Consider the following 14,026-nt stretch of genomic DNA (forward strand, 5'->3'; position numbering starts at 1 on the left):
GGTGGTGTAGGGGAACAGAACAGTGTAGTGACCACAGCATGTGGTGGTGGTGGTGTAGGGGAACAGAACAGTGTAGTGACCACAGCATGTGGTGGTGGTGTAGGGGAACAGAACAGTGTAGTGACCACAGCATGTGGTGGTGGTGTAGGGGAACAGAACAGTGTAGTGACCACAGCATGTGATGGTGGTGTAGGGAACAGAACAGTGCAGTGACCACAGCATGTGGTGGTGGTGGTGTAGGGGAACAGAACAGTATAGTGACCACAGCATGTGGTGGTGGTGGTGTAGGGGAACAGAACAGTGTAGTGACCACAGCATGTGATGGTGGTGTAGGGGAACAGAACAGTGTAGTGACCACAGCATGTGTTGGTGGTGTAGGGGAACAGAACAGTGTAGTGACCACAGCATGTGTTGGTGGTGTAGGGGAACAGAACAGTGTAGTGAACACAGCATGTGGTGGTGGTGTAGGGGAACAGAACAGTGTAGTGACCACAGCATGTGGTGGTGGTGTAGGGGAACAGAACAGTGTAGTGACCACAGCATGTGGGGGTGGTGGTGGTGTAGTAGGGGAACAGAGCAGTGTAGTGACCACAGCATGTGGTGGTGGTGTAGGGAAACAGAACAGTGTAGTGACCACAGCATGTGGTGGTGGTGTAGGGGAACAGAACAGTGTAGTGACCACAGCATGTGTTGGTGGTGTAGGGGAACAGAACAGTGTAGTGACCACAGCATGTGATGGTGGTGTAGGGGAACAGAACAGTGTAGTGACCACAGCATGTGTTGGTGGTGTAGGGGAACAGAACAGTGTAGTGAACACAGCATGTGGTGGTGGTGTAGGGGAACAGAACAGTGTAGTGACCACAGCATGTGGTGGTGGTGTAGGGGAACAGAACAGTGTAGTGACCACAGCATGTGGGGGTGGTGGTGGTGTAGTAGGGGAACAGAGCAGTGTAGTGACCACAGCATGTGGTGGTGGTGTAGGGGAACAGAACAGTGTAGTGACCACAGCATGTGGTGGTGGTGTAGGGGAACAGAACAGTGTAGTGACCACAGCATGTGTTGGTGGTATAGGGAACAGAACAGTGTAGTGACCACAGCATGTGATGGTGGTGTAGGGGAACAGAACAGTGTAGTGACCACAGCATGTGGTGGTGGTGTAGGGGAACAGAACAGTGTAGTGACCACAGCATGTGGTGGTGGTGTAGGGGAACAGAACAGTGTAGTGACCACAGCATGTGGTGGTGGTGTAGGGAACAGAACAGTGTAGTGACCACAGCATGTGGTGGTGGTGTAGGGGAACAGAACAGTGTAGTGACCACAGCATGTGGTGGTGGTGGTGTAGGGGAACAGAACAGTGTAGTGACCACAGCATGTGGTGGTGGTGGTGTAGGGGAACAGAACAGTGTAGTGACCACAGCATGTGGTGGTGTAGGGGAACAGAACAGTGTAGTGACCACAGCATGTGGTGGTGGTGGTGTAGGGGAACAGAACAGTGTAGTGACCACAGCATGTGGTGGTGGTGTAGGGGAACAGAACAGTGTAGTGACCACAGCATGTGGTGGTGTAGGGGAACAGAACAGTGTAGTGACCACAGCATGTGGTGGTGGTGTAGGGGAACAGAACAGTGTAGTGACCACAGCATGTGGTGGTGGTGTAGGGGAACAGAACAGTGTAGTGACCACAGCATGTGATGGTGGTGTAGGGAACAGAACAGTGCAGTGACCACAGCATGTGGTGGTGGTGGTGTAGGGGAACAGAACAGTGTAGTGACCACAGCATGTGGTGGTGGTGGTGTAGGGGAACAGAACAGTGTAGTGACCACAGCATGTGATGGTGGTGGTGGTGTAGGGGAACAGAACAGTGTAGTGACCACAGCATGTGATGGTGGTGTAGGGAACAGAACAGTGTAGTGACCACAGCATGTGGTGGTGGTGTAGGGAACAGAACAGTGTAGTGACCACAGCATGTGGTGGTGTAGGGGAACAGAACAGTGTGTGACTGTTTCCTGTGTCCAGGTTGACCCGGTCTGGAGAGAAGCGTCGCCATATGGAAAGGAAGGAGGCTAAGGCACTTCACATAAGGGTAAGACATGTGGCATTTCAGAAGGGTCAAATGTCATTGTGAACTAAACGTGTGTGTGTGTGTGTGTGAGGTATTGAGACCAGTAGAAATATTGTGAATATGAATACATATTCATGGTCTTTGTTTTATATCAATAGTCAGTATTTCTATTCCTTCCTTATTTTTTCGTCTTTGTTATTTTAGAGATCTTCCATGTTAGCTGTTCTAGACCTGCTGCTGACCACTCTGCAGGAGCTCACTGAAGAACAGCTGAAGATATTTCAGTCTCACCTGACTATTGGCAGGATGTTAGGCTTTCCTCCCATCCCAGAGAGTCAGCTGGAGAACACTGACAGACAGGACACAGTGGATCAGATGGTGGAGAGATACGGCCCAGAGGGAGCTGTGGAGATCACAGTGGAGATCCTGAGGGAGATGAATCAGCATGATCTCGCTAAGAAGTTACAAAGAGATCACAGAGGTAAAACAACAAGCAATGAATCTGTTCTTTAAAAGTTCACTTCCTTGTGCATCTAAATAATTTCTGGACAAAACTATTATCCCAATGTACATTTGTTGACCAGAGATCTGTTAAATAATCCTCAGCCTGTTGACTTTGTATACTTCTCTTTGTTTTAAATAGCCTTTACCTGGTCGTATTCTGGTTAGTAGAGATACACTGAGTGTATAAAACATTATAAACACCTGCTCTTTCCATGACATAGACTGACCAGGTGAATCCAGCTGAAAGCTATGATCCCATATTGACGTCACTTGTTAAATCCACTTCAATCAGTGTAGATGAAGGGGAGGAGACAGGTCAAATAAGGATTTTTATGCCTTGAGACAGTTCAAACAGGGATTGTGTATGTGTGCCATTTAGAGGGTGAATGGGAAAGACAAAATATATAAGTGCCTTTGAACAAGGTATGGTAGTAGGTGCCAGGCATACCGGTTTGTGTCAAGAACTGCAACGCTGCTGGGGTTTTCACACTCAACAGTTTCATGTGTGTTTCAAGAACAATCCACCAACCAAAGGACATCTAGTCAACTGGACAAAATAGGGAAGCATTGGAGTCAACATGAGCCAGCATCCCTGTGGAACTTTGTGGAGTCCGTGCCCTACGAATTGAGGCTGTTCTGAGGGCAAATGGGGGGGAGGGGTGTAACTCAATATTAGTAAGGTGTTATCTCTCTCTCTCTCTCTCTTACAGGAAAGAAATGGAAAAAAAGTGAGTAACCACTGACCTCATCTACTCTCAGTACTTTGTTGAATCACAATTGGCAGCAATTACAGCCTTGAGTCTTCTTTGGTATGACTCTATGAGCGTGGCACAACTGTACTTGGGGAGTTTCTCCCATTCTTCTCTGGAGATTGTCTCAAGCTTTGCCAGGTTGGTCACATACACATGGTTAGCAGATGTTATTGGTCACATACACATGGTTAGCAGATGTTATTGGTCACATACACATGGTTAGCAGATGTTATTGGTCACATACACATGGTTAGCAGATGTTATTGGTCACATACACATGGTTAGCAGATGTTATTGGTCACATACACATGGTTAGCAGATGTTATTGGTCACATACACATGGTTAGCAGATGTTATTGGTCACATACACATGGTTAGCAGATGTTAATGGTCACATACACATGGTTAGCAGATGTTAATGGTCACATACACATGGTTAGCAGATGTTATTGGTCACATACACATGGTTAGCAGATGTTATTGGTCACATACACATGGTTAGCAGATGTTATTGGTCACATACACATGGTTAGCAGATGTTATTGGTCACATACACATGGTTAGCAGATGTTATTGGTCACATACACATGGTTAGCAGATGTTATTGGTCACATACACATGGTTAGCAGATGTTATTGGTCACATACACATGGTTAGCAGATGTTATTGGTCACATACACATGGTTAGCAGATGTTAATGGTCACATACACATGGTTAGCAGATGTTAATGGTCACATACACATGGTTAGCAGATGTTATTGGTCACATACACATGGTTAGCAGATGTTATTGGTCACATACACATGGTTAGCAGATGTTATTGGTCACATACACATGGTTAGCAGATGTTATTGGTCACATACACATGGTTAGCAGATGTTATTGGTCACATACACATGGTTAGCAGATGTTAATGGTCACATACACATGGTTAGCAGATGTTATTGGTCACATACACATGGTTAGCAGATGTTATTGGTCACATACACATGGTTAGCAGATGTTATTGGTCACATACACATGGTTAGCAGATGTTATTGGTCACGTACACATGGTTAGCAGATGTTATTGGTCACATACACATGGTTAGCAGATGTTATTGGTCACATACACATGGTTAGCAGATGTTATTGGTCACATACACATGGTTAGCAGATGTTATTGGTCACATACACATGGTTAGCAGATGTTATTGGTCACATACACATGGTTAGCAGATGTTATTGGTCACATACACATGGTTAGCAGATGTTATTGGTCACATACACATGGTTAGCAGATGTTATTGGTCACATACACATGGTTAGCAGATGCTATTGGTCACATACACATGGTTAGCAGATGTTATTGGTCACATACACATGGTTAGCAGATGCTATTGGTCACGTACACATGGTTAGCAGATGTTATTGGTCACGTACACATGGTTAGCAGATGTTATTGGTCACGTACACATGGTTAGCAGATGTTATTGGTCACATACACATGGTTAGCAGATGTTATTGGTCACATACACATGGTTAGCAGATGTTATTGGTCACATACACATGGTTAGCAGATGTTAATGGTCACATACACATGGTTAGCAGATGTTAATGGTCACATACACATGGTTAGCAGATGTTAATGGTCACATACACATGGTTAGCAGATGTTAATGGTCACATACACATGGTTAGCAGATGTTAATGGTCACATACACATGGTTAGCAGATGTGATTGGTCACGTACACATGGTTAGCAGATGTTAATGGTCACATACACATGGTTAGCAGATGTTATTGGTCACATACACATGGTTAACAGATGTTATTGGTCACATACACATGGTTAGCAGATGTTAATGGTCACATACACATGGTTAGCAGATGTTAATGGTCACATACACATGGTTAGCAGATGTTATTGGTCACATACACATGGTTAGCAGATGTTATTGGTCACATACACATGGTTAGCAGATGTTAATGGTCACATACACATGGTTAGCAGATGTTAATGGTCACGTACACATGGTTAGCAGATGCTATTGGTCACATACACATGGTTAGCAGATGTTAATGGTCACATACACATGGTTAGCAGATGTTATTGGTCACATACACATGGTTAGCAGATGTTAATGGTCACATACACATGGTTAGCAGATGTTATTGGTCACATACACATGGTTAGCAGATGTTATTGGTCACATACACATGGTTAGCAGATGTTAATGGTCACATACACATGGTTAGCAGATGTTAATGGTCACATACACATGGTTAGCAGATGTTATTGGTCACATACACATGGTTAGCAGATGTTAATGGTCACATACACATGGTTAGCAGATGTTATTGGTCACATACACATGGTTAGCAGATGTTATTGGTCACATACACATGGTTAGCAGATGTTATTGGTCACATACACATGGTTAGCAGATGTTATTGGTCACATACACATGGTTAGCAGATGTTATTGGTCACATACACATGGTTAGCAGATGTTAATGGTCACATACACATGGTTAGCAGATGTTAATGGTCACATACACATGGTTAGCAGATGTTATTGGTCACATACACATGGTTAGCAGATGTTATTGGTCACATACACATGGTTAGCAGATGTTAATGGTCACATACACATGGTTAGCAGATGTTAATGGTCACATACACATGGTTAGCAGATGTTATTGGTCACATACACATGGTTAGCAGATGTTATTGGTCACATACACATGGTTAGCAGATGTTATTGGTCACATACACATGGTTAGCAGATGTTATTGGTCACATACACATGGTTAGCAGATGTTATTGGTCACATACACATGGTTAGCAGATGTTAATGGTCACATACACATGGTTAGCAGATGTTAATGGTCACATACACATGGTTAGCAGATGTTATTGGTCACATACACATGGTTAGCAGATGTTATTGGTCACATACACATGGTTAGCAGATGTTAATGGTCACATACACATGGTTAGCAGATGTTAATGGTCACATACACATGGTTAGCAGATGTTATTGGTCACATACACATGGTTAGCAGATGTTAATGGTCACATACACATGGTTAGCAGATGTTAATGGTCACATACACATGGTTAGCAGATGTTATTGGTCACATACACATGGTTAGCAGATGTTATTGGTCACATACACATGGTTAGCAGATGTTATTGGTCACATACACATGGTTAGCAGATGTTAATGGTCACATACACATGGTTAGCAGATGTTATTGGTCACATACACATGGTTAGCAGATGTTATTGGTCACATACACATGGTTAGCAGATGTTATTGGTCACATACACATGGTTAGCAGATGTTATTGGTCACATACACATGGTTAGCAGATGTTATTGGTCACATACACATGGTTAGCAGATGTTATTGGTCACATACACATGGTTAGCAGATGCTATTGGTCACATACACATGGTTAGCAGATGTTATTGGTCACATACACATGGTTAGCAGATGTTATTGGTCACATACACATGGTTAGCAGATGTTATTGGTCACATACACATGGTTAGCAGATGTTATTGGTCACATACACATGGTTAGCAGATGTTATTGGTCACATACACATGGTTAGCAGATGTTATTGGTCACATACACATGGTTAACAGATGTTATTGGTCACATACACATGGTTAGCAGATGTTATTGGTCACATGGTTAGCAGATGTTATTGGTCACATACACATGGTTAGCAGATGCTATTGGTCACATACACATGGTTAGCAGATGTTATTGGTCACATACACATGGTTAGCAGATGTTATTGGTCACATACACATGGTTAGCAGATGTTATTGGTCACATACACATGGTTAGCAGATGTTATTGGTCACATACACATGGTTAGCAGATGTTATTGGTCACATACACATGGTTAGCAGATGTTAATGGTCACATACACATGGTTAGCAGATGTTATTGGTCACATACACATGGTTAGCAGATGTTATTGGTCACATACACATGGTTAGCAGATGTTATTGGTCACATACACATGGTTAGCAGATGTTATTGGTCACATACACATGGTTAGCAGATGTTATTGGTCACATACACATGGTTAGCAGATGTTATTGGTCACATACACATGGTTAGCAGATGTTATTGGTCACATACACATGGTTAGCAGATGTTATTGGTCACATACACATGGTTAGCAGATGTTATTGGTCACATACACATGGTTAGCAGATGTTATTGGTCACATACACATGGTTAGCAGATGTTATTGGTCACATACACATGGTTAGCAGATGTTATTGGTCACATACACATGGTTAGCAGATGCTATTGGTCACATACACATGGTTAGCAGATGTTATTGGTCACATACACATGGTTAGCAGATGTTATTGGTCACATACACATGGTTAGCAGATGTTATTGGTCACATACACATGGTTAGCAGATGTTATTGGTCACATACACATGGTTAGCAGATGTTATTGGTCACATACACATGGTTAGCAGATGTTATTGGTCACATACACATGGTTAGCAGATGTTATTGGTCACATACACATGGTTAGCAGATGTTATTGGTCACATACACATGGTTAGCAGATGTTATTGGTCACATACACATGGTTAGCAGATGTTATTGGTCACATACACATGGTTAGCAGATGCTATTGGTCACATACACATGGTTAGCAGATGTTATTGGTCACATACACATGGTTAGCAGATGTTATTGGTCACATACACATGGTTAGCAGATGTTATTGGTCACATACACATGGTTAGCAGATGCTATTGGTCACGTACACATGGTTAGCAGATGTTATTGGTCACATACACATGGTTAGCAGATGTTATTGGTCACATACACATGGTTAGCAGATGTTATTGGTCACATACACATGGTTAGCAGATGCTATTGGTCACATACACATGGTTAGCAGATGTTATTGGTCACATACACATGGTTAGCAGATGTTATTGGTCACATACACATGGTTAGCAGATGTTATTGGTCACATACACATGGTTAGCAGATGCTATTGGTCACGTACACATGGTTAGCAGATGTTATTGGTCACATACACATGGTTAGCAGATGTTATTGGTCACATACACATGGTTAGCAGATGTTATTGGTCACATACACATGGTTAGCAGATGTTATTGGTCACGTACACATGGTTAGCAGATGTTATTGGTCACATACACATGGTTAGCAGATGTTATTGGTCACATACACATGGTTAGCAGATGTTATTGGTCACATACACATGGTTAGCAGATGTTATTGGTCACATACACATGGTTAGCAGATGCTATTGGTCACATACACATGGTTAGCAGATGTTATTGGTCACATACACATGGTTAGCAGATGTTATTGGTCACGTACACATGGTTAGCAGATGTTATTGGTCACATACACATGGTTAGCAGATGTTATTGGTCACATACACATGGTTAGCAGATGTTATTGGTCACGTACACATGGTTAGCAGATGTTATTGGTCACATACACATGGTTAGCAGATGTTATTGGTCACGTACACATGGTTAGCAGATGTTATTGGTCACATACACATGGTTAGCAGATGTTATTGGTCACATACACATGGTTAGCAGATGTTATTGGTCACATACACATGGTTAGCAGATGTTATTGGTCACATACACATGGTTAGCAGATGTTATTGGTCACGTACACATGGTTAGCAGATGTTATTGGTCACGTACACATGGTTAGCAGATGTTATTGGTCACATACACATGGTTAGCAGATGTTATTGGTCACATACACATGGTTAGCAGATGTTATTGGTCACATACACATGGTTAGCAGATGTTATTGGTCACATACACATGGTTAGCAGATGTTATTGGTCACATACACATGGTTAGCAGATGTTATTGGTCACATACACATGGTTAGCAGATGTTATTGGTCACGTACACATGGTTAGCAGATGTTATTGGTCACATACACATGGTTAGCAGATGCTATTGGTCACGTACACATGGTTAGCAGATGTTATTGGTCACATACACATGGTTAGCAGATGTTATTGGTCACATACACATGGTTAGCAGATGTTATTGTGAGTGTAGCGAAATGCTTGTGCTTCTTGTTCCGAATGCAGCAATATCTAACAAGTAATCTATCAATTCCACAACAACTACCTAATAAACACAAATCTAAGTAAAGGAATGGAATAAGAATACATATAAATATATGGATGAGCAATGACAGAGCTGCATAGGCAAGGTGCAATAGATGGTATAAAATACAATATATACATATGGGATGAGTAATGCAAGATATGTAAACATTATTAAAGTGACTAGTGATCAATTTATTAAAGTGGCCAATGATTTCAAGTCTGTATGTAGGCAGAAGCCTCTCTGTGTTATTGATGGCTGTTTAATAATAGTCTGATGGCCTTGAGAAAGAAGCTATATTTCAGTCTCTTGGTCCCGCTTTGATGTACCAGTACTTCTGTACCTTCTGGATGGTAGCATGGTGAACAGGCCTTGATGATCTTTTTGGCCTTCCTGTGGTATCAGGTGGTGTAGGTGTCCTAGAGGGCAGGTAGTTTGCCACCGGTGATGTGTTGTGCAGACCGCACCACCCTCTGGAGAGCCCTGCGGTTGTGGGCGGTGCAGTCGCCATACCAGGCGGTGATACAGCCCGACAGGATGCTCTCAATTGTGCATCTTTAAAAGTTTGAGGGTTTAGGTTGAAAAGCCACATTGTCTGTGTGGGTGGACCATTTCAGTTAGTCCCATGATGTGCACGTCGAGGAGCTTAACACTTTCCACCTTCTCCATTGCAGTCCCATCGATGTGGATAGGGGGTGCTCCCTCTGCTGTTTCCTGAAGTCCACGATAATCTCCGTTTTGTTGACGTTGAGTGAGCGGTTGTTTTCCTGACACCACACTCCGAGTGCCCTCACCTCCTCCCTATAGGCTGTCTCGACGTTGTTGGTAATCAAGCCTATTACTGTTGTGTCATCTGCAAACTTGATGATTGAGTTGGCTGCGTGCATGGCCACGCAGTCATGGGTGAACCGGGAGTACAGGAGAGGGCTGAGCACGCACCCTTGTGGGGCCTCAGTGTTGAGGATCAGCAAAGTGGAGATGTTGTTTGCTACCTTCACCACCTGGGGGCGGCCCGTCAGGAAGTCCAGGACTCAATTACACAGGGCGGGGTTGAGACCCAGGGCCTCAAGCTTAATGATGAGCTTGGAGGGTAATATGGTGTTAAATGCTGAGCTGTAGTCAATGAACAGCATTCTTACATAGGTGTTGTCCAGATGGGATAGGGCAGTGTGACGGCAGTGTGCCCAGCGATGAATAGTCCTTGTCACGGGGACCTGTTTTGAGTTTCTGCCTATAGGAAGGGAGGAGCAAAACGGAGCCGTGGTCAGATTGCCGAAAGGAGGGCAGGGGAGGGCCTTGTATGCATTACGGAAGTTGGAGTAGCAGTGATCCAGAGTATTGTCAGCGCGAGTGCTACAATCAATATGCTGATAGAATTTAGGTAGCCTTGTTCTCAAATTTGCTTTGTTAAAATCATCAGCTACAATAAATGCAGCCTCAGGATATGTTTTCCAGTTTGCATCGAGTCCAGTGAAGTTCCTTGAGAGCCGTCATGGTATCAGCTTGAGGGGGATATACACGGCTGTGACAATAACCGACGAGAATTCATTTGGGATATAATAAGGTCGGCATTTGATTGTGAGGAATTCTAGGTCAGGTGAACAAAAGGACTTGAGTCCCTGTATGTTACAATTACATAATGAGTCGTTATTTATGATACTTACACGCCCACTTTCTTCTTTCCAGAGAGGTGTTTATTTCTGTCGGTGCGACGCACAGAGACATGTTGTAGTTCTCTGATAGTAGTATTGTTACATGTTGTAGTTCTCTGATAGTAGTATTGTTACATGTTGTAGTTCTCTGATAGTATTACTGTTACATGTTGTAGTTCTCTGATAGTATTACTGTTACATGTTGTAGTTCTCTGATTGTATCACTGTTACATGTTGTAGTTCTCTGATAGTATTATTGTTACATGTTGTAGTACTGTTACATGTTGTAGTTCTCTGATAGTATTATTGTTACATGTTGTAGTTCTCTGATAGTATTACTGTTACATGTTGTAGTTCTCTGATAGTAGTACTGTTACATGTTGTAGTTCTCTGATAGTAGTACTGTTACATGTTGTAGTTCTCTGATAGTATTACTGTTACATGTTGTAGTTCTCTGATAGTAGTACTGTTACATGTTGTAGTTCTCTGATAGTATTACTGTTACATGTTGTAGTTCTCTGATAGTAGTACTGTTACATGTTGTAGTTCTCTGATAGTAGTACTGTTACATGTTGTAGTACTGTTACATGTTGTAGTTCTCTGATAGTATCACTGTTACATGTTGTAGATATGTACATATGATTATGGTTGGTTTTAATGACTGTACCTTTCATCAGATAGTTAAACACCTTCTCTTTTCATCCTCAGCCTCACCAACAGATGTCCCCTCTACAGGTACTGTTGACCTTCCACTGACATTCATCACCATTATAAACCTCTCAATAACAAACTAAAGTTAACTGGACAGTATCTTATCATCCTAGACAGTGTCTTATCATCCTAAACAGTATCCTATCACCCTAGACAGTGTTTTAATACATCATTTCCCCCTCCCAGTTTCAGCTGTTTCCCCTGCAGACCCTCCTGCCAACCCCTCTGCCCCTCCTGGTAGAGCCTTCATCAGAAGACACAGGATTGCTCTAGAAACTCGCCTGGGACTCTTACAGCCCATATTCCTGCGTCTCCAGAATCGTGGGGTTCTGATTGACGAGGAGAGGGAGGAGGTGGACAGCAAATCCACCAAGACCCTACAGAACCAAGCCCTGCTGGACATGGTGGTAAAGAAGGGGTTTCGTGCCCAGGAACACTTCTACCAGGTCCTGAAGGAAGTAGATCCCTGCCTGGTCGAAGACCTGGAAGAGCAGGCAGTCTGAGAGGGAACCATGGATACAACAGCATCAGGATAATAATATCACAATACTAATACATGCTCTGAAAGAGACAGACAGACTGAGAGGTAACCATGGATACAACCTCAGAAGATATCAAAACATTTATCAGAAACAGAGAGCAGCACTTCGAGGAGCTACTGTCTACCAGACAACCTACCTGTGTTACTCTGGTACACTGGCTACAGACTACAAGATCAGGGCTACTGTCTACCAGACAACCTACCTGTGTTACTCTGGTACACTGGCAACAGACTATAAGATCAGGGCTACTGTCTACCAGACAACCTACCTGTGTTACTCTGGTACACTGGCTACAGACTATAAGATCAGGGCTACTGTCTACCAGACAACCTACCTGTGTTACTCTGGTACACTGGCTACAGACTGCAAGATCAGGGCTACTGTCTACCAGACAACCTACCTGTGTTACTCTGGTACACTGGCTACAGACTACAAGATCAGGGCTACTGTCTACCAGACAACCTACCTGTGTTACTCTGGTACACTGGCTACAGACTACAAGATCAGGGCTACTGTCTACCAGACAACCTACCTGTGTTACTCTGGTACACTGGCTACAGACTACAAGATCAGGGCTACTGTCTACCAGACAACCTACCTGTGTTACTCTGGTACACTGGCTACAGACTGCAAGATCAGGGCTACTGTCTACCAGACAACCTACCTGTGTTACTCTGGTACACTGGCTACAGACTACAAGATCAGGGCTACTGTCTACCAGACAACCTACCTGTGTTACTCTGGTACACTGGCTACAGACTACAAGATCAGGGCTACTGTCTACCAGACAACCTACCTGTGTTACTCTGGTACACTGACTACAGACTACAAGATCAGGGCTACTGTCTACCAGACAACCTACCTGTGTTACTCTGGTACACTGGCTACAGACTACAAGATGATTTAATTTCTATCTGTAACATGGTGAATGTTGAATCATCTTGGACAGGTCTCAGACAACAACATGTGAGACTTAACATCTACTGACTTGTACTGGACAGCTGTACTGGACAGCTGTACTGGCTGAACACCAGATCTAGATACAGTGGGGAGAACAAGGATGTGATACACTGCCGCTTTTGCAGGTTTTCCTACTTACAAAGCATGTAGAGGTCTGTAATTTTTATCATAGGTACACTTCAACTGTGAGAGACGGAATCTAAAACAAAAATCCAGAAAATCACATTGTATGATTTGTAAGTAATTAATTGCATTTTATTGCATGACATAAGTATTTGATACATCAGGAAAGCAGAACATAATATTTGGTACATAAACCTTTGTTTGCAATTACAGAGATCATACGTTTACTGTAGTTCTTGACCAGGTTTGCACACACTGCAGCAGGATTTTGGCCCACTCCTCCATACAGACCTTCTCCAGATCCTTCAGGTTTCGGGGCTGTCGCTAGGCAATACAGACTTTCAGCTCCCCCAAAGTTGTTCTATTGGGTTCAGGTCTAGTGACTGGCTAGGCCACTCCAGGACCTTGAGATGCTTCTTACGGAGCCACTCCTTAGTTGCCCTGGCTGTGGGTTTCGGGTCGTTTTCATGCTGGAAGACCCAGCTACGACCCATCTTCAATGCTCTTATTGAGGGAAGGATGTTGTTGGCCAAGATCTCGCGATACATGGCCCCATCCATCCTCCCCTCAATT

The 14,026-nt window shown here is 43.2% G+C and overlaps 1 protein-coding gene across 5 annotated transcripts in view; it reads left to right on the plus strand.

Moving 5' to 3' along the window:
* The window catches only part of LOC121845237 (NACHT, LRR and PYD domains-containing protein 1a-like), a 42,580-nt gene extending 29,627 nt beyond the window's left edge, over positions 1 to 12,953 (plus strand). For 3 of the 5 annotated variants that reach the window (XM_042316146.1, XM_042316149.1, XM_042316150.1), the window contains 5 exons: positions 2,016 to 2,082; positions 2,266 to 2,542; positions 3,276 to 3,293; positions 11,826 to 11,852; positions 12,015 to 12,953. In XM_042316146.1, the coding sequence (XP_042172080.1) occupies positions 2,016 to 2,082; positions 2,266 to 2,542; positions 3,276 to 3,293; positions 11,826 to 11,852; positions 12,015 to 12,331 (706 nt within the window). In that variant the 3' untranslated portion in view covers positions 12,332 to 12,953. Of the gene's footprint in view, positions 1 to 2,015; positions 2,083 to 2,265; positions 2,543 to 3,275; positions 3,294 to 11,825; positions 11,853 to 12,014 lie in introns of those variants that run through there. The other 2 variants (XM_042316147.1, XR_006082462.1) reach the window with 2 other exon arrangements.
* The last annotated feature ends 1,073 nt before the right edge of the window (positions 12,954 to 14,026 follow it).

The sequence above is a fragment of the Oncorhynchus tshawytscha genome, unplaced genomic scaffold (assembly GCF_018296145.1).
Source record: "Oncorhynchus tshawytscha isolate Ot180627B unplaced genomic scaffold, Otsh_v2.0 Un_contig_1626_pilon_pilon, whole genome shotgun sequence".
NCBI classification, from domain to species: domain Eukaryota; kingdom Metazoa; phylum Chordata; class Actinopteri; order Salmoniformes; family Salmonidae; genus Oncorhynchus; species Oncorhynchus tshawytscha.